This window comes from Anguilla anguilla, chromosome 2 (genome assembly GCF_013347855.1).
Source record: "Anguilla anguilla isolate fAngAng1 chromosome 2, fAngAng1.pri, whole genome shotgun sequence".
NCBI lineage: Eukaryota > Metazoa > Chordata > Actinopteri > Anguilliformes > Anguillidae > Anguilla > Anguilla anguilla.
In genome coordinates, this window is record NC_049202.1 from 10,577,305 (window position 1) to 10,598,521 (window position 21,217).

The window sequence follows — 21,217 nt, forward strand, 5'->3', positions numbered from 1 at the left end:
TAAAATTTAAGAAAACCAGTGACAGTATCCAAGCGGAACCACCAGCCACAGGTAAGTACATTCATAGCCTATAGTATTCATACTTAATCACTTACCAATCAAGGTGTATGTATTACATCAATAATAATGTAGTACACTTATTCAATTTGATTCAACCAACTCACCAAAGTCGTCATTTTCCCAATATGACAAAGATGCCACCGGCTGAATGTCGTTTTAAGACATTAAGAATAACAAATTGCATGTCGACCATAAACATAAGAAAAAATCTCCCGTGGGACAAATCGAGTTTTAAACAGTTTAACCATGGAAATGACTTCCATGACTTCATACTCGTATAAACCAAATTGACGCAAATTAAAGTCCGACTGAGCCAACGGACCAAATTTATTAATTACACATTACTCTCAGAAATAATGCGATTTCGAAGAAAAATTTAATAATTGCCTCCGTCATGTCAGCGAATGGTTTAGCAATTTATAACAGATTTATAACACAACATATGCACCTACTCGGCTAACAACAATCCAAATCCTTTATGGCATCGCGGCTGCTTCACGGTAACTCGTGCTATACGACTTTGTGGGCATAATAAATTGTTGGTAACATTTCTAAAAGCCAGATAGGCTGTATTAGTATTTTGTTCTTACCATAAAACAAACCAATACAACGTACAGAATTTATTAGGAAACAAAACAATCACACATGTTGCTTTTTTCACCGTAAGTTTCACGGACAGTGTACCGGGTGCCAACGCACATTAGGAATACACTCCACAAGCTCGTTTTCAGCCATCTAGAATTTCAAGAGCTTCCACAGACTATTTTCATACTCTCAATCTGAGGAGGGCTGGAAGTCCAAGCTGTCAAATAAAGACTTCCACGAATGAATCTCGATGGGAGGAGTTTCCTGCCTGCAGGGGTAGGTAGCGAATTACACCTACAAGCATCTTTGTTGAGCTCGCTGAAGAACTCCGCACCACTGATGGGGGCAAAGCAAGGATGCTGAGGAAGGGACCGGACTGGAACAGCTGTCAATGTGGAATCTTTTGTCGAGCGCGCACAAGCATGGACGGAAGAGACAATGCGGCTGAGTCCAATTTTGCGACCTTTTGAAGAGTCTCCAGAACACCTACCCCACAGGTAAGCAACTCTATTAATGTATTATAACGTACGACTCTCCGTTTTTAAAATATATAATGTTATAAAATATATAATTATATTGTGGAAAAGTCGAACAGAGTAGCCTATGCTGCCTGAGGACTCAGTCAAACAAAGTCCGCGTACAGGAGCCAGGGAGTGTTTGTATCGGAATGCAAACTTTCACGAGAAAACACTTAAACATAGGAAAACGATCACTAACAAGTAAGTGCTCGTTTCTTAACTTTTAAAATTTGAATTGCATATACATTTAAAAAGCCTCACACTATAACCTCTGCCTGCTAAACCGGGATTCTCTTGTTTATTCAGCTACGTACACAGAACAGCAGAACAGATACAACAATAAACAACAACAATTTAATCAAGAAAAAAGTACTTGTTTATGTTTAGTGAATTTATAATTATGCCCAATGTATTGGGGTTTAAAAGGTATTCTGCTGGCTGAACAATGGTACTTGTTAGGAATAGTCGGGTACTGCTGTCGATATTTTTTTCGTAAATAAAGAATATATATATATATATATATATATATATATATATATATATATGTGTGTGTGTGTGTGTGTGTGTGTGTATATTTTTTTTTCTTGAGTTATTTAATTACAACAGCAGACATAGCTTTGCTGTATAATAAGTGATAGCTGCTTTACCCTTGAGAAGTAGGCTATCGTTATCGTTTCGATATATTTACCACGTGCTTTTCTGAATCTGGTTTTGTTATAATGCGGACCACGCCCACTCCGATTATCTCCAGACCCATTGAAACATTTTAAATACGTCCTAACATATTAACTCACTAGCAATGAACCCATAACATATTAACTCACCAGCAATACTCACACAACACCAAAAAGCTTCAGTTTTCTAGCCAACATGGTGTCCAGATTTGTCCACTCGTGAATACATATTCGAAGTTTTTAACTGATTGGCAATCTACCGACTATGTTATAGGGCTATCGTGCACTCGGACAGAACATGCAAGTACACAGTAAAATGCTCAGTGTTATATCAACTCTAGGATTAATACTGGACTGTGAAAGGGCCAGATTGAAATCTTTGTCTCATTTTTCATAGAATATTATTTCCTAGAAACCACAATGCAGTTGATGGCATGTGCGATGCATGTGTTTGTATGAAATTAGTTTTTATTAAAATCATTGAACAGAGAGAGCGGAGCGCACCCATCACGACCTCAGACGGTTCGAGCATTTCACCACCGGAAGAGACTTCGCAGAGACAAAGATGCCTGTCCTACAGCGAGAACAACCCAAAGGCTCCAAAGAAAACACGGTAAATATGATGTTCCGTAACTTTTTTCCATTGAACACTATTGCTGTATTGAAGAGCATTGAATAATCTACTTAATAGCTCATTGTACTATGGATTATATTATTCATACCCTATATGACGATGTACGTTTAACTGGACTATTTAAGTCAATTTAAATGCAACATATGTATAGGTGATATGTGGAAAGCACACGAGCACATAGATAAGCAAATTGTTAATGATGAAGCTGTATTTTCGTGCTCACTATACAGTACTCAGTATCAAATCAGCAAATATATATTATAATTTAACTGGTCACTCAATGCTGTCTTCCAACCTTTCATAATGCTATTACTTTTTAAAATATTGATTTTTATGTCGTTTTCATAGATAGGCAGAGGTAATTCTTTGTCAGAGAGGCCTATAAGCAAATAGCTAGGTATAAAGATGTATGATGGCAGGGGCTACTCATTGGCTACACACCAGAAGAACTTTATTCAGTATCAGGGAATACATTTGGTGTATCAGTATTAATACTTTCTACACCTCAACAGAGAGACAGAGACAGAGAGAGAGAGAGAGAGAGAGAGAGAGAGAGAAAGAGAGAGAGAGAGTCAGAGAGAGAGAGGCACAGCTGGATGTGACTTTTTTGAATGTCACCATTTTTTTTATTAAATAAAAGAACACAATCATTATTTGTATATGTGGGTGGTGTTTAAGTGTGGGCTCCAACATGGGCTCTGCATTCTCTGGCATCCAAAATAAATACACTAGAAATCAACTACAGATATACTTTCAACTGATTGAAATCATTAGACAATATTCTCCACCCATAGTGTGCAAAATGGCTGGAGAGGGAGAGGGGGGTTGTACTGACAGTGCTGCAACAACCAAAAAGCAGTGATGTGCTAGGTGTCACTGCCTGTATTTCCTGGAATACAAAGTTGGTGCACAATGAGCATGTGCATACTTGATCTAGAGATTTGCATATACAGAATTTCAAATTATGCCGTCATTGAAAGATGTCCAATCTGAGCTTCATCCATATTAGTTAAGAAGTACATTATTTTACTGATCAAACTCAAAAGCTCTCTTTCTTGATTTGACCCCACCAGTTTAACACAGAGGTGATTGAAGCTTGATTACACAAAACTTAAAATCCTGTTACACTTTAGTTCCAATTTCTTAAGATTTGACTAAAATAGTTGATTTCAAAAGCTTTCTGCAAACAGGTAGTGTTGGCCGAGGGCTCGGTTCAGATTCAAGCACATGTCCATGTTACTGCATGTCCCCACTGGAGCCTCATCAGGGAAAATTCACTTACTGCACGCAGGGATAATTCAGCACCAACTGACTATGGATAATGTGCCCATTCACACACAGACATGCGGAAAACAGTGTTTTTATTAGAAAATCTGGCATACAGTGAGCTGTATGGTGGTACTTTAAAAATGAATTTATTTTTGCTCAACATCACTGTTAGAAATAAGGAAATGATAATAAGTGTTATTCCAAGAAGTCTCTGCAAAGATATTTATTTGGCACAATCCTAATTTGCATTTTATTCTGTGAAACTAGCATATTGTGAAGCAATGAAAGTAATATTTCTCCCAAGAGGCTTTGGGGTTCATTCTTTATGTGTCTTCAAGCAACTTTCATCAATAATTAAGCACGGTTTGAAGAATGCAAACATAATAGAGAGCTTGTTAAAAATGATAGTGAATTCATAGATTAATGACATAAGACCATGACACAAGAAAGCCCTGGACAATGTCATGTATCTTGGTTCTGTTTTTGTAGTGTGAATTTTAGCATGTTTTGCTGCACTTGCTCTCTCTTTTTGGTTAGGTCTTGCCCAAGCTTCCAGTCCCACCTTTACAGCAGACCCTGGACACGTACCTGAAATGCATGGAACACCTGGTGAGCAAGGAGCAGTTCAGGAAGACCAAAGCCATCGTGGAGAAGTTTGGCGCTGCCGGAGGCGTTGGGGAACTCCTCCAGAAGAAGCTGCAAGAGAGGAGAGACAAAACCGACAACTGGGTAAACTACAGTAATGAGCATGCCTCACCAAACAGCTTTCATTAGACATGAGGAGAACATTTCACCCCATACTGCATTCATCACTGAAATGGTGCTATAGGTTGATGGAACCCTTGTCAAGATTCAAGTGACAGTACTGCCTGCTTTGGAGTTAGGTGAATTGTATTTGTATTTTTCTTGCTTTATGCCACAAATCCCAAAATGCCCTATATGTAGCCATTATGATGCCAGCAAGTTCTCAGAAACTGATCTTTTCTGGGCCAATCAAAAACATGCACAAAAAAACTGAAATATCAAAAAACCGAACTTTATGAACGGAAGTTTCAGATCTAGTGCTTTATGGTACACAGGCTTGTTCACATGACAGCTTACACGGTAAACATACTTCTTTTAAGAAATATATGACCCTTCTCATAAATAAACTCCGCACAGAGAATATTGCCATATTCTGAATATTTTTCTCACAATGTGAATTATGGTCACAGCATGTTAGGTGTGGTCACTCTGTGGACCATTGAAAGGAGGAACAGGATCAGCCAAAGAGATCAGGCAACAACAGCAGCTTTACGGTAACAACCTAACAGACAGGCAAAGCAAAACACATAACCAACAAACAAAGCTGTCAGACCATTATTAACGACAGGACATTAAATGCCAATCTGAAACAAAACAAGTTAAACAATCCTGAGCTGCAGGAAACCCAAAAACGTAATTGGTTCTACTATAAATTAACAAAGAGCCAAAGGCCTTCATTTCAGTTTTCCGGAAAAGAGGTCAATTCATTTCAGCTGCCATGATTAGCGACGTGCTACATCCGCTCCGATGCATGTGAGAGGGGGTGGCGCTGTCTATGGTCCTGCAGCATGGTCCAAGGCTGCCAAAGCACTCCCATGGTGCTACAGTGACCAAGGCCCCAGATAGAGCAGTGCCCTCTGCTCCTGTCTATCCCCGGTCCTATCTATATTTGAATTATTTTAAATACTCTGATTTAAACAGGAATGCTGGGGTGTGCATTTATTTGTCCAGTGAATATTATTTGTATATTTAGACTACTATAAATCTTCTGACTTGTAAGGGAAGACTCTACAGTGAAATATATTTTAATGCTTTTAATTAAAACAGAAGTAAATGGTTTCTGGTTTTATGAAATGTATTCTTACTATCCGACATGCACACTGTGCTCTCAATACACTGAATACACTGGCTCCATTTGTTCTTCTCTTTATGAATATATGTGCCAGTAAAATTATATGTGCCAATCTTGTCATTGATCATTCTTTAAAAACATACAGCCAATCTTTTATGAATTATGAATACATTATAATGTTACAGTGCATTTTGAGAAGGGGTGTGGCCAATTTTATAATGTGCTCTCAGCCGGGATGTCATTGGGTCTCAGCTAACATCTTTAAAAATATTATCACTTCAGTAAAAGATACATCTGGAAAGGTTCAAGACCACCACTTAAAAATGAATGCGTGCTTTGAAGGTTCATACGGCAATTAAAAACTGGCCCACTACATGTGAAATAGGGAGCCAATTCATCTAATACTTATGCATTAGAAGGGAGGTGCTGCAACAGCGTCCAAAAATGAATACAGAAAATACAGAGGCCATTTCCTTCCGTTTCAAGATTTACCTTCAAACATGACACTGTAATACAAAGAAGAACATAGAATTTTCAGAGAAGTTACGCAAAAGGTCAGCCCTTTGAGATTAGAATAAATGAGATACCAATTCATATGTGCTGCTCATGAATGGATGGTACTTGAGTGTGCACAAATTGGGCATTTGTATGCGAGCGGTTATCTGTTCTAATAAAGTGTGCTCACTTTGCGATCAGAAGTAGCCTTGGTGCTTGCCGTGTGCGGCAAATTAACATTAAGTAGCATGTTTACGATTCGTTAATGAATTACCTCTATCAATGAGATCCATCCATCACTTGATCTGCGGGATCAATTAGCCCCTGTTTTTTATTACTGGGAGATGCTTTACAGCCCCTACTGTGGAGCATCTCATTGATTGAGGGCACGGATATCCTTGGATGACACAATGCATGTAAACCATTTATAAAAGGGGAAACGGAGAAGAGGAGAACCCGTGCCGGAGCTGCAGATCCATCATGTGTTTCATTTGCTTTCAGAGAGCTCAATCCATCAGGCGGGAAATGTGATCAGTCGGCTGAGGATTAATCTAGTGCGGCCAGATCTATCAAACTCCCACTCCGAAGCCACGTTTCCTCCCTCACTCTCTTTTTCTCTCTCCCTTCGCTATCTCCCTCTCTCCCCCACTCTCTCCCTCCCTCTCTCCCTCCTTCTCTCTTCCTCTCCCTCCTTCTCTCTCTTCCCCCTCTACTTCCCTCTCTCCCTCCTTCTCTCTTCCTCTCCCCCCTCTCTCTCTCCCTCCTTCTCTCTCTCTTCCCCCTCTCCTTCCATCTCTCCCTCCTTCTCTCTCTCTCCCTCTCTTTCTCCCCCCCCTCTCTTTCCCTGTACTGACAGCCTTTCCCACTCTGCTGCCTTCAAGGCCACATCTCAAACGAGTGACTTCCATCCTCCCTTCTAATGAACCGCGCTCACGACTCGGAACTTATTTTGACATAGCTGACGCCGTCATGGAAACAGAACGGCGCAGAGCCATTTCAAGGTGTCAGGTTTGTAAAACATTGTGACAACGTGTTCTTTTTTTCTCTATATACAACTCAAGGTGTATGACTACTGGCTGGAAGACATGTACCTGAACAACAGACTGGCACTTCCTGTCAACTCCAGCCCGGTCATGGTCTTCCCAAAACAGAGCTTTCGAGATCGCAGTGATACTCTCAGGTGCATACACTCAGCATTATACTGATTCAGAACTACGACATACAAAGGGATGAACATCCGTCTTATGCACTATATTATTAACTCCCAGCTCCAACTCACTCAGTGATGTGGCAGGTATGTGTCTATAATGGACTGCACTTCATCAGATCATAAACAGAGTATATTTTATTTTGATATGCTTATGTATCATCAGTGAGTTGGAGGAACATCAATGTAGTGTAATATTTGAAAACAAGTATTCGATTCAGTTCTATTCTATTTGTAAGCATAATTCAGATGTAGTGGAGATAGAAATGCTGAGAGAATACAGCCGTCACACAGCTCAAGCTGTAAATCTCTGCCATTATCAAATGCAGTGCGCCTTAATATGCTTTGTATTCCTACTAGACCATAAACACAGTCATTCTCCATTAGCTTTTGTCACTTCACGGAACACAAAGTCAACACTTCCAGTGCACTGAGAGCAACGCTTAATATACTGGCAGAAGCCGCTATTAGATTAAGACCCACAGAGCCCGGCGCCCATTGGAGACGTATAGCTTGGTTAATGCCAGCTGAGAGGTACTGCCCTCCCACTCCCCTTTACATTGATCACGCTGCATGCAGAGGGGGAGGCCAGATGAATTTGATAAGGCACGAGGGCTGATGCGCCTGTGTTCTGCGTAACTAGAACCACTCTCCCTCGCAGTGACACATCCAGCTGATGCGTATCTCCGCAACCTGCTACCAGCCCCCCCCCCCCCCCCCCCACCCACAAACCTAATTACCCTTTCAACTCTGAAAGACAGACAGGCGTAAGGAGGAGGGGGCTCCGATGTGTCACACGGGCAGGCGGCTTGATGGCTGGCAGAGCGTGGATGCGAACAGGCCGGGGAGATGCTTGCACGGGGTCCTAACTCGCTGGGGGTTAAATGCGAGCACATCTTCACCCCATAGCTACTGCTCCCGAAGGAACAATACTTATATCAGCTATGGGTGCTGCCTTTACAGCTGAATGCCCACCAGACCGTGCATTCAACTGACATCTCGTTTAATGTAGTTAGAACCGAGCTAGGACAGGCTGGGTACATTATCCATTTATGTAATTACCTTTCCCAACATTATCAATTAAGGCACACCCCATTTGCATGTGCTGGGCTCTCCCTTATACATACTGTTTACTGAATGTTTATTCCCAGTTGAATAAACTGATTTACTGACTTATTTCTTTAAATAGAAACCACACAGTCCAAATATTGTTCACCAGTATTATCAGTAATACCATTCAAACGCTTACAACTATATATAAAAACAGACCTCTATATATTTGACTAATTGGGTAAACGATTCAGTGTATATACATTTTTGTAAATTAATTTGTTGATTTCCATTTTCTCAGATTTGCTGCTCATCTAATCTCTGGAGTTCTGGAGTACAAGGCTCTTCTTGACGGGTATGCTTCATCATGTGTTTCCACAATCTTTCCCGTGGCTAACAATTAGGCCATAGTCGCGTGGAGTAGAGGAGTCCCTTCTACAGTCCATATGTAATCTGCACTGCATCAGGGATAACTGCGGTAGGATGTCTCATGGGGAAAATAAACAAATAGTCATAGCGGCACTCAGGGAGTGTAAATGGGGTCAATCCTCTTTCTTTGCTCATTAGCGACACCTTTGGTCAATCAAGAAACTGCAATAGTGCTTGTGCACAGCCCTGCGAAACTGACTTAGGACAGTGCAGTAATAGGACATGCATGCTTTATAGTTGACTTCAGGCTTTCAAAATTAGGGGTTTGACTTAAAAAAAATAACTCGGGTTTGGGAATTGTATTGTATGACTGAAATAAATCAGGTTTAGGGCATTGTATTCTGGAGCATGAAGTTGCTTGTTGCATGTTATTCTTGACATGTGGCTTCCAAATGCAGATGCATGTTTGATTCAGAGCAAATTTTGAAGCAAAACAGATAATAATTCAGTTGAATTGAATAAAGTGTCAAGACTTGTAATTTGAAGTGTGTTCCTGTGTGGGTGTGCATGTGTGTGCCTGTGTGTTTCTGCGTATGTGTGTGTGTGTGCGTGCGTGTGTGTGTATGCTTGTGTATGTGTGTATGTGTGTGCGCGTGTGTGTATGTGTGTGTGGGTGTGTGTGTGCGCACATGTGTGTGTGTGTGTTTGTGTGTGTGCATGTACATGTGCATGCATGTGTGTGTATGTGTGCATGTGTGTGGCAGGCGGGCCCTGCCTGTGGAGTACGCTCGGGGCCAGCTGGCTGGCACGCCTCTCTGCATGGAGCAGTACTACAGGCTCTTCTCCTCCTACCGCCTGCCCGGGCCTAAGAAGGACACACTAGTGGCCCAGAAGAGCAGTGTGATGCCAGAGCCGGAGCACATCATCGTGGCCTGTAAGAACCAGGTCTGGAAACACAGCACGAGCTGCCGCCGCCTTATTCTCTTCCATACACACTGCTGCAATGCAACTGTAGTGGTACTAGTAGCACTGGTGCAATGCAAAATGTTCAGGATTAGCAACCAGTGCAGAAAAACTTATAGCATAGCATAGCAAGTATTTTAAGTTTGTTTATCTAAGAAATAAGTAACGGAAAGGTTGCTGCTGCTGGCCGAAGTCTATGTCACATGTCAGGCAACTATGTCACGTTTCCCCATTACGCCGCATTAGGGACAAACAAAAATGGAGACCGAGACCTCACCTGGAAAACCTTCCAAGGGCAAGCAATCCATGCCCTGCAAGGCCACCCCCTGGGGAGATGCAGACGTGTAACTAAATTACTGGAGATTGAATCTGCCAGTTTCTCTGAAAGCTCCTCTAAAAACCCACGAGAACAATTGATCGGCGCAATGGCATTATTTTGAAGCAGGACAATGACGTTGATGCATTTGCCTCTCGTGCCTCGCTCATTAAATGCACTTTCATTATCCAAGCACCGTGGTTAACTGTGCAACTGACCTCCTCATGGTAGCTATTCCAATCAATTACATTAAAATAACCTAGAGAAACAATATTTCCATTGGCTGGGTACTGTGGTTACACTAATGGCCTACGTAAAGTATAGCATCACAACAAGCACATTATCCTATACAGTAAGTTATGAGTTACATTTTACCACCAAATTACTATCAATATATGTATTCATAACTAAAACGATGTGGTCAAAGGGTAATGAAGAGCTGTTTCTATCATTGCAATGTTTGTATGTCTCCAGCAGTAGGCTACTTTGATACTGACGCATGAAAACAAAAGGAATTTCAGCTAACCCTATATACTTTCACTCCTGGTTCTACTTCTGTTCCAGTTCTTCGTTTTGGACGTCGTCATAAACTTCCGCCGGCTCAACGAGAGAGACCTCTTCACACAACTGGAGAAAATCGTGAAAATGGCGGCCAACGCGGAGGAGCGGCTACCTCCCATTGGCCTGCTGACGTCAGACGGCAGAACGCAGTGGGCCGAGGCCCGGAGCGCGCTGATGAAAGGTTCGACATTTTAACAATGGCTGAACATTTTCAAGGCTAACTCCACTCTCCTGTAAGCTATGCACATAATTACGCTACCATTCAAATGCTGTAAGAAATGGACCAGTAACCATATTATATCGACAATAAACATAAGGAGGTTCTTCTTGTTTTTTTAAATTTATTTATTTATTTATTTATTTATTTTGTTTTGTTTTTTTGCGGGTGCTCACTGCCATCTACTTTAAGCAGCCTTTGCCTTCTCACTATTAAAGGCGCATATAAATTGCAAATGTGACATTCGCCGGAATGGGGTGTATTTTTCAAACCAATCCTACTTACAAAGGTTTTCTTTTGTCTTCAGATTCAACAAACAGAGACTCTCTGGATGCGATAGAGAGGTGCCTGTGTCTGGTTTGTCTGGACGATCCCAGCGGAGTGGAGCCAACTGACACTAATAGAGCCTTGCAAATGCTCCACGGCGGCGGTCACAACAAAAACGGCGCTAACCGCTGGTACGACAAGCCCATGCAGGTAAAAAAAAAAAAGAAAGAAAAGAAAATCAGAACTTGGGTGCAGCTGTGTCTGCTACTCAGCTTATATACAAAGCATTTTGTAATTTAAATGGAGAAATAGGCTACTGTTTCTATATTTTGTGCTGTATACATTTGCCAGCAACGAAAATGAATCCTGCGTTTGTCAATTGAATTGAAAGTGAAATTTAGACGATTTCCATCTCAGTTTGTTATAGGGGCAGATGGCGTCTGTGGCGTGGTGTGCGAACACTCTCCCTTCGAAGGAATCGTTCTCGTGCAGTGCTCAGAGTATCTTCTTAAATACATGTAAGCACCCCCACAATACACGTACAATTCTTTCCCTGACACTGCCTTTTTTTAGATACAGTTTTAATGACAGATCAGTGAACCCGTACAATGAAAGATGAGCCGGTACCGCGCACCAACGGATGATTAGAGCAGCAAAACAGAATGTGGAACGCCGCAAGTTATTGATTTGTAAAAAATAAAAAAAAGTATCAAAGCACACAAATCATTAGGGCTATCGCACGCTCCCGGCTGCGCTGCCGCTAGAAGAGGCTGTGGATCGCGCAGTAGTAGCAGAAGGCAGCACAGAACCTGTGGCCATGTTCTCTACAGGAAAGGAAGTCCCTCCAAGCTGGTGAGGGCGGCCAGCGTCAGCGAGCTTCCTGCCCCCCGGAGACTCCACTGGAAATGTTCCCCCGAAGTCCAGGGGTTCCTGGCATCGTCGGCAGACAGACTCGAAAGGCAAGTGCATTAGGACCTTCCCCTGGCACTGTTTCACTACGCGACAGCTCGTTTAAAAAATTTAAAACACTGCCAAGCGTTCCGTCCCAGCTGTTTTGTAAACTGCCATGTTTGATACAGTTGACAGATTGCACAATAAGCTTACATTCTTTAAACGTTGAAAAAGAATAACAAATGACAAGCCTTGTTTTTGTATCGGGAATTATCCAATATTTCTTCACAAAAAATCTTTAATTATATTAGCTGTACCACCTTTTGGAAATGGAATTTGATTACCCAAACATGAATTCAAAGATTATTTGAAAATCTCAACAACAATGTGATGTTTCCAATCATTCAGGTCGGTAAGAAATCTGGACATGGATGCTCACAAGTTCAAAATTTATGGAAAGGAATTCATCAAAAAACAGAAAATGAGTCCAGATGCATACATACAAGTCGCGCTTCAGTTTGCATTTTACAGGTAAGAATTTGGTAACAAAACTTTTCTGAACTAAACTCTTAATGTTTGTTGCTTTTAATGGAACAGGCAAAGTAAACAGGAAATTTAGATGGTTTATACAAACCATGTCTTCACTTAATTATATAATTCAGCAGAAAATAGTTCAGTTCTCTTTCACTATTACAAAATCAAACATTTTATATAAGTAATAACAATCAGATCAGGAGTAAAAGAAAGTGTATGTAGCATTGTGTACAGTAAGTACAATATATCTAGTGTCTTTGTGATAAAATCCAGTTTGTACTGTAATTCCTTTATCTGTGTGATCAATTGCAGTGAAATGTCAAAAGGCCTCCAAGGAATTGTACTGTATGCCCTGGCTGCATTTTGACAGTATTTATATTGGGTAATTTGAAAAGCCATGTGTGTGGATACAAATGAATAACAACTCAGAATACATCAGTGTTAACGTGAGGCGGAAACTGTGCTTGTCTCTTCAACTCGGCCGATCAGGTGTAATGGACGGGCTGTGTCGACGTACGAGAGCGCTTCCATCCGCCGTTTCCGAGAAGGGCGGGTGGACAACATCCGCTCCGCCACGGCGGAGGCCCTGGCCTTTGTGAGATCGATGACGGATGAGAAGTCCTCTGTGCCCGTGCGCCATTTTTCTTACTCCCAATTACCGCAAATCTCCCCTAACGCTATCCACTCTGCAGTTTGGAGTCTGGGAAATGGAGCACAGAGCCATCTCCCAGCCTCTCTATGACTCTGCACTGGGCACATACATGGACCAGACCTGGGTCAAATACGTATTTGTTTTGGATTCAAATACTTTTCTGTGCTCAGTTGATCTTGCCTGGTGTCACTGAGCCTGCCAGTATGACCAGAAGAGGCAGGGTTTGAACTTTTTGAGAGTATTTCATTGGTTCCAATACACCGGACAAGATCAGTAAAGTGTAGAAAAGTATTTGAATCCAAAACAAATGCGTATTTGACCCAGGTCTGATAGGGACACATATATGCCCTAAATACATACATGCACACACATGTTCATACTCACTCTTATGAATTCCTATAACCTCTAATTTGCATGGAATGTGCAGAAAGGTTGTGTTTTGTGTATTTGGTTATAGCACGTGCTACACTGGCTCATCTGTTTGAAATGGGTTTGGATTTGCCTTTCTAGGATGCTGAGAAGATGAAACGACTGTGGGACGCTATAAATGCCCAGACCAATTACACTGTTCTAGTAAGTATTTCATTATTTCAAAATTTAATACATATGAATGTATGTGTCTCTGTGTTCGGGGATGTGTGTGTGTGTATATATAATTCATTGAATTTCAGATTAGCTATATTTATTAAGATGACACGATTTGACATTTAAGTAACATTTAAACTTGGAACTCAACTCTCATAGAACAACTATTACTCATAAGAACAACTCTTGTAAATTATGTTAAATTATATTATCAGGTTAGAATTCAACAACACAGAAGAAGCATATATTTGGGTTTTATTTCTGCTTCAGTTCCAAAGACAGAAATGACATATGTCTATTAATTAATCTTATAGGCAATCACAGGGATGGCAATAGACAATCATTTATTGGGACTGCGAGAGATCGCACAGGAACTGAAAATGGAAAAACCAGAGATCTTCACTGATGAAACGTACCTGAGCAGTAACCAGTTCATTCTGTCCACAAGCCAGGTAAGAAAACAGTCTATAGATTTTAATAACCATAAAAAACATCATTATTAATAAGGACTCGATAAGAAAGACTGTTGTGTTTAGTACCGAAAGCTCTGCATTCTAAGCAATCTGCAATCCAATCTAGATTGACCGGGGAAATCTTGAACAGATAGATTTCAGAAACCACACCCCTCCCCTTCCCCGCTAAATCTCCACACAGGTACCCACCACTGTGGAGATGTTCTGTTGCTATGGGCCCGTGGTTCCCAATGGCTACGGTGCCTGCTACAACCCCCAGCCGGACCACATCGTCTTCTGCGTGTCCAGTTTCCGGGAGAGCACAGAGACGTGCTCGGCCGTGTTCACGGAGGCGCTGGAGGGCTGCCTGCTGGAGATGAGGGATCTGTGCAATAGGTGCAGTGCCGCAGCCAAGCCCACCAATCAGAAGGAAGGGGCCGCCAAGCCCACCAATCAGAAGGAAGGGGCCGCCAAGCCCACCAACCAGAAGGAAGGGGCCGCCAAGCCCACCAACCAGAAAGAAGGGGCCACCAAGCCCACCAATCAGAAGGAAGGGGCCGCTAAGCCCACCAACCAGAAGGAAGGGGCCGTTGAGCTGGTGAGAAACGGAAATAAGCCATAATCGAGGAGAGCTCGTCAAACAGCGGACTCTCCTGACCCTTCTCAGTCACAAGCACTGCGCTGTGACAGGGGACTCGTCATGTAGATGTATGTGCTTTTTATTGGCGTTTCGCGAAGATTCAAAATTTAATTACATTTGCTAAATGTAGAATATTTTTCACTCACGGATGCAAATATAGTGAGAATATTTTAAATGAAATATACAAATACAAGAATATTTATCTAGCCAGCTACACGCTCATTATGGAGGATTATGGTACTTTGGCGGACTGCCATCGTGGACTAGAAAAGAGTAAACAGACTGCATAGCAATGGCTGATGAAATTCATTCAGAAAGAACTTAATTTGTTTTGTTTACAGTAGTATTAAATCTTAAAATTCAAACTATTAGAAAAAAAATGCCTCTGTTAGGAAATGAAGGCAGTTGAGGTCAAATTAAAAATCTTTAAGCATACTGTACAACATGAACCTCTTGTTTTGTCAGTGGCAGTCTTTGGTTGGGTAAGGAACACAACATATGACTACTAATTGGAAATCAGGGTAGGACATATCTAAGCATCCAAGTAGAACAGAACAGTGTGCTGTCATCAACCTTGCTAAATACACAGACCTAAAAATGGATATTAGAAATATCTTATGTAGGTCACCCTGAATGCAGTTCATCTTTAAATAAACACTTTAAATAATACTTCTAAACTATGTAGTGGAATAAAAATCTCTGCAGCTGTTCATCAGTCAAAACATTGTTTAAATTTACTTCTTTTGTAGAATGCATAATTCCCTTGCTGCATAGTACAGCATCCACAAATATTACCATAGACTTTTTCCTTCTTTACATTTTCTGTGAAAGGTTTATTTTTTAAATCACTGTCTGTGCAAATTTTATACAAATATAATCAGTTGTTGCATAGATACATTTTGACATTCAAATGGTTATGTGTTCAAAGTGCAATACAATTGACATGGCCAAATTAAGGTCAGAAAACTTTTGCATTAACATGAATCATAAATTTTGCTTCAAACATTGTTTACAAACATGTAAATTGTGTTAAGTAAATAAATAAATCTGGCATGGTTAAAATAGATTTAGCTGCCAAAGAGAAAAATTTCTAGGTTAACTCCAATAGAAAAAATAGTATTTTATGTAGCACAGTGTTGTAAATATGGTACCAGTGGGTCATTAACAAAAATGAATGTCAAATTCCACGTTGATGACATACAGCAAATCACTGGGAAAACAGTGAATGAATGGTAACTCATGAACAAGATTGTTACATTTATAGTTTTGTTATTAGAAAGTTTATGTGACTCAATATGTGTTTGAGTACTTACCAATTTTAGCTTGTGTCATGAAAAATTAGTATGTCTATGGAAATTGTGCTGTAGCAATACTATAAAAAAGGGAAATTTAATTAAAAATAAAAGGTCTATATGACCTACAAACATGTATTCTGTAAGAGTCAGGTGCAATATGTCCATTGACCCATTGTGGGTTTTTTGATGTGTGAACCTTTATCTGCTAAGACATAGCTAGGTAATATATCTTTTAAATTATTTATGCAATAAAATATATAAAGCAAAAATAACGTCATACAGTACATAAAAGTGAAAATGGACCGGGTAACTCTGCATTTCTTTTTTAAGAATTCTTGTTCCCACAAATTTGTGAACATGATGAAAACTATCATACCTCCACACATGTATTCAGTCTAGCAGTCGAAGGAATATACTGCACGTTGTCTTTGTCAAAATGTTACATTATGAGTAGAACTATTTAAATATGAAGTGTAGCACTGCACAAAAGTGTATCTATGTAGACAGGCTTGTGTTAGAAATATAAGATGTTCATTTTCATATTAATTGAATTAAGAAAAGCAGTGATTAGATCCAGTGAACTTGCAAAATCATGTCGTATGTGCAATGCTGTGTTAGACATGATGTTCATGACACTGAAATCAAGTCTCTTTAATTATTTACAAAATACTAAGAGTGAATTATATGCACAATTAAGTTATTTCATGAATACATGGTGCACTTTAAATAGGTTTATACAATACCAATGTTTCTCTGTTGCTTTGGCATACATATCATTCATCTGTCGTACTGGAAAATAATTTAACCTATGTGAATTATGACAAAAGTCATTTATGCCTTAAATTATATTAACTCTGAATTGTTTATGTTCTGAAATTTTGGAGAAAAAAAATGCATGGAGAAAATTAATACTAATGTAGGGACATCTATTCAATTGTTTTAATTTGGGGAAAATATGCAAGCCTTTCTTGTGATAAATCGACACTTTATATAAAAGTGAACTTTTTATGTATCTTTTAAGTGAACTACAACAGTACTGCTACTTGACACTTAATTTAATTTCTGTTCATTTCTGTCATTTTATTTTGAGATCAGTTGAATTGTCCTTTGTGTATGTAGTAATTTTATGTATAAAGTCATGATGAGCATAGAAAAATTTAAAATATAGTATAATATTTATTTTTGTAATGTGGACAACATGGGTGCATAAATGTATTTTCATCAGGATATGTTTTGTCATGTGTATAAAAAAAGAATTGTATAGTACAAATGTATATTGTAATCTTGTGATGTAAAGATCAATCTTATCTGAAAATAAAGCTTATGAATAGTTGAAGAACTGGCTCTCTCTTGAAGTGTCGCATCTTTAAAAGGAATCAAGGAAGTAGCTTTGTCCTCGTCAATGGTTTCCACTGAAAGCGTTTCTCCAGTGCTTTCTAAGTGGATGACAAATGCTAATTAGCGGACTTCCTGGTTTCATCAATAAACAAGTATTCTGGGGTATTTCAGAAGTAACCTGCTGCGTTTGTCTGGCAATGAGAGGCTTCCTTCATATCTCAAAGCGTCAGGCTATTGATCCATGAGAACATCTAAGGCCCCGAGAAACAAGTTCGAATTTCACACTCGGACCCATTCAGACCCCAGGTATCCGAGCCTCAACAGACTCATGAAGGCTTCAAATGCACAGTGACAGGATTCAGCCTTTGGTTTAATCAGTCGATGCCGTCACAGTAACAGAAAATCCTGGTGTGAATTGTTTTATAGTTTGTGCACAGAATTCTTATCTAGATAAGCACATAATGCTTTTCATTTATATTAACCATAGGTCTCTGACAAGACATTACTAAATATGTGGCTGAAAACTCACTTTCCCGCACATATCTAAAATTTTAGCCTTGTTCAATTCAGTCCTACCTCAAATTTGCACTTTTTTTGGATATAGTGCACTGGTGTATAGAGAATACTTTTTTGTTGCCGAAGTCACACCCAGTACATTCATTTTAAAAAATTGTTATTTCATGCTACCTGTCACATGTCACGTCATGACATGACTCATTCATTAATTTCAGATTTGACATTCTCATCGGTTAGAGGCAGCTAATGTGTGCAATGTGCTTGCCACAACTCCATGGCCACACCCTGGACCCTGGAATATAGGAGTGGATGACTTAATAATGTTTCCTGTTTTCCCTCCTCATTCAATAAATGCAGTCTCTTCCTAATTCACAAATCACTCTGTGGGACTCCAGGTGCCATTTGGCACTAGAACAGTGTGAATTTTACTCTCATAGAAGAGCATCTCACTGCATTCTATAACAGTACAAACACAGCACCCAAGAGCCCCCTTTGCCAGTATTCACTCATTTGACTCATTTACAACATTTATTAAGACAATACATTCATAAATTTAAATGTAAGCTATCATTAGGCTTAAAATTAATCTTGCATCCATGAGAAGTAATGACTGCTGCTGAGTCTAAATGAATTTTAATAGCACAAAATATCTTAGAAATTCTACTGCACATACATACAGACGAGCGACACATTAAAGGAAAAACCTGAATAAATGAGTGGAGAAACATAACAAATGCAGATGCTTTCATACAGGTGTACTGTATGAAAGAAACAAACAATTAACATCCTATCATGCTCTGTGGCGTGTATAAAAATGCTGAGCAGGCCCAGTTGACCTCGATTTGATTTTGGATCAAGATGGCAAGAGGAAAAGATCTAAGTGACTCTGAAAGACGGTTCATTATTGGGGCACGAATGGCAGGAGCTTCAGTCACAAAGACTTCTCAGCTGGCTAGTGTTTCAATAGGAACAGTGACTAAAGTGACATCTGCATTTGGATCTACGGGAAAGACATCAATAAATACGGCTAGAAATGTCCGTGATGATTGTGTATTAGTGCAATACATAAGGAAAAACAGAAGAGCAACTCAGGTGACTGAGAATGCCAGTGCAGGACGTGATCCGATTGTGTGAACAGTCCATTGAAATCTACATAGAGAGGGATACTATAGTGGGGTTGCAGTGCATAGACCACTCATTACAAAGATGAATGGACATTTGAGAGTCCAGTGGTGCAAAAACCATAGGCACTGGTCTACAGAGATGCGGGAAAAAAGTGATATGGCCAGATGAGTCATCCTTCACCATATTCTCTACAAGTGGGCAAGTGCATGTGTGGCATACACCAAGAGAACAGTGTAAGCCTGAATGCCTGACCCCTAGAGTGAGGGGGTCCGGTGGCTCTGTCATGCTGTGGGGGCATTTTCCTGGCATGGTTTGGGTCCACTTGTCCCCTTAGAGGGAAGGGTCACTGCAAATCAATACATAATTATTCTGAGTGATCACCTTTATCCTATATAAATATCCTTATGGATATTTATATCCTGATGAGAGTGGTTTGACGAGTATGAAAATGATATGAATCATAAACTATGGCCTTCGCAGTCACCAGATCTCAACCTTATTTAACACCTATGCGAGATTTTGGACCAACGTCTTAGACAGTGCTCTCCACCACCATTATCAAAACACCAAACGAGGGAATATCTTTTGGAAGAATGATGTTCCATCCCTCCAATAGAGTTCCAGAGATTTGTACAACCTAAGAAGCATTGAAGCTGTTTTGGTGGCTCGTAGTGGCCAAACACCTTACTAAGACAATTTATGTTAGTTTTTCATTTAATTTGTCACCTGTCTGTATATTTATTTAGAGCAAAGAGCCAATCTTAGGCACTATCAAGGAAAAATGCTTTTTCACAACAAATTAAAAAGATCCATTCTGAGAACTACCACACATAAATAATCTAGAACACAATTATTACAGTTACAGCTATGAAATATTAGTTTGACTCAATTTAAATCTTTAATATAAATCAGTGCATGAATACATAAGTGTAATGGGGACAGTACACAAATAAAGGGTTCGTGCACATTGCTGTAGGTCCTATTGGGTAAGAGAAGACCTGAGATTATGAAGGTTCTGAGAAATGTGCAGAAGCACTGAACGAGAATAGCTCCATGAGCTGTGTCAAGAGAAATTACACAATTTCAGGGTGAAGAAAACAGTTTCTCCATCATTAGATAATGCCTGTAAAAATGGAAAATAAATACTTGTAATAGATAGTAAATGAATGCAGGGACATTTATATGAGTGTGTGTGTGTGTGTGTGTGTGTGTGCGTGCGCGTGTTTGTGTGTGTGTGTGCATGCATGTGTGCGTTTGTGTGTTTAGGAGAGCAGGGCTGCAATAACATGAATTGCTCCAGCACTTTGTCCATTTGTGGATTTATAAATTATGATTAATGATTTCTTGAGTATGTATCAAGTAGCTCTCACCACAAACCACATCAGAACTCCGCCATTTTCTAAACCTAACACAATAAAAATGTAAACAGTCGTTGAGGGCTTACGACCTCGAGCCAGAAGGGGATTCAAAATGAAATCTTCACAAAATCAAGCCCTGGGCAGACGCTGGGAGTTAAATCAATTGGTTTTGTATGAGAGAGGCTAGCAGGAGCCCCCCGGAGAGGGACTGCACAGGAACATTGTTGCTGATCGCCCACCATCACGTAGAGGACCAGTGTGAGCTGTTCCTGTCTGAAAGTGACCCGCTGGTTGCTAATGACACGCTAAAGCCAGTCTGCTCCCTGCTTGGGTCTCCTAATGTGTGACAAACCCTTAAGGAATTAACCTTAAGTCCAGTTAGTCAGTGGCAGAGAGGAGAAAAAACCCTACAATTTTATGTCTTTGCATGTCTTCTTGCTACCAAATAGGGCTCACTGCTTTCTTGAAATGCCATTAAAGCGAGTGATATTTTCATATCTGTCCGTCACAGTGACATGTCTTCGAGATGCAGAGGGACAGTGCCCCTAGGCTGACTCCTCGGCTAAACGGCAGCACTTTCATAACGCAGCAGAACCACTGCTTCCACACAAGGGCTTAAATTAGCTCCGGTCCATATCATACATCCCCAATCTTTCCAAGTGCCTGTCACTAGAACTGGTTTATTAATCCACCGAAGCTGACGTCATTCATTACGCCGCACGCAAGCGGACGCCAATTTCACTCAGTGTCCGAAGACTCCGCGTCCTCAG

General features: G+C 40.3%; 1 protein-coding gene across 1 annotated transcript; it reads left to right on the plus strand.

Annotated features, from left to right (window-relative positions):
• The first annotated feature begins 870 nt into the window (after positions 1-870).
• On the plus strand, positions 871-17,453 carry LOC118219722 (choline O-acetyltransferase-like). Its single transcript, XM_035403060.1, has 15 exons — positions 871-1,142; positions 2,326-2,450; positions 4,278-4,469; positions 7,173-7,291; positions 8,670-8,723; positions 9,502-9,682; positions 10,581-10,758; positions 11,102-11,271; positions 11,479-11,579; positions 11,892-12,020; positions 12,361-12,483; positions 12,976-13,117; positions 13,649-13,711; positions 14,038-14,175; positions 14,378-17,453. The coding sequence occupies exons 2-15, from the start codon at positions 2,403-2,405 to the stop codon at positions 14,795-14,797; spliced, it is 2,058 nt and encodes a 685-aa protein (XP_035258951.1). The 5' UTR covers positions 871-1,142; positions 2,326-2,402; the 3' UTR covers positions 14,798-17,453.
• The last annotated feature ends 3,764 nt before the right edge of the window (positions 17,454-21,217 follow it).

What these genes read in the sequence shown, in the direction of transcription:
- LOC118219722 (XM_035403060.1), top strand. Translation starts at nt 2,403, where the DNA reads ATGCCTGTCCTACAGCGAGAACAACCCAAAGGCTCCAAAGAAAACACG. An exon ending in AGACCAATTACACTGTTCTA is followed by an intron (nt 13,712 to 14,037) that starts GTAAGTATTTCA and finishes TTAATCTTATAG; the next exon opens with GCAATCACAGGGATGGCAAT. An exon ending in TCATTCTGTCCACAAGCCAG is followed by an intron (nt 14,176 to 14,377) that starts GTAAGAAAACAG and finishes ATCTCCACACAG; the next exon opens with GTACCCACCACTGTGGAGAT.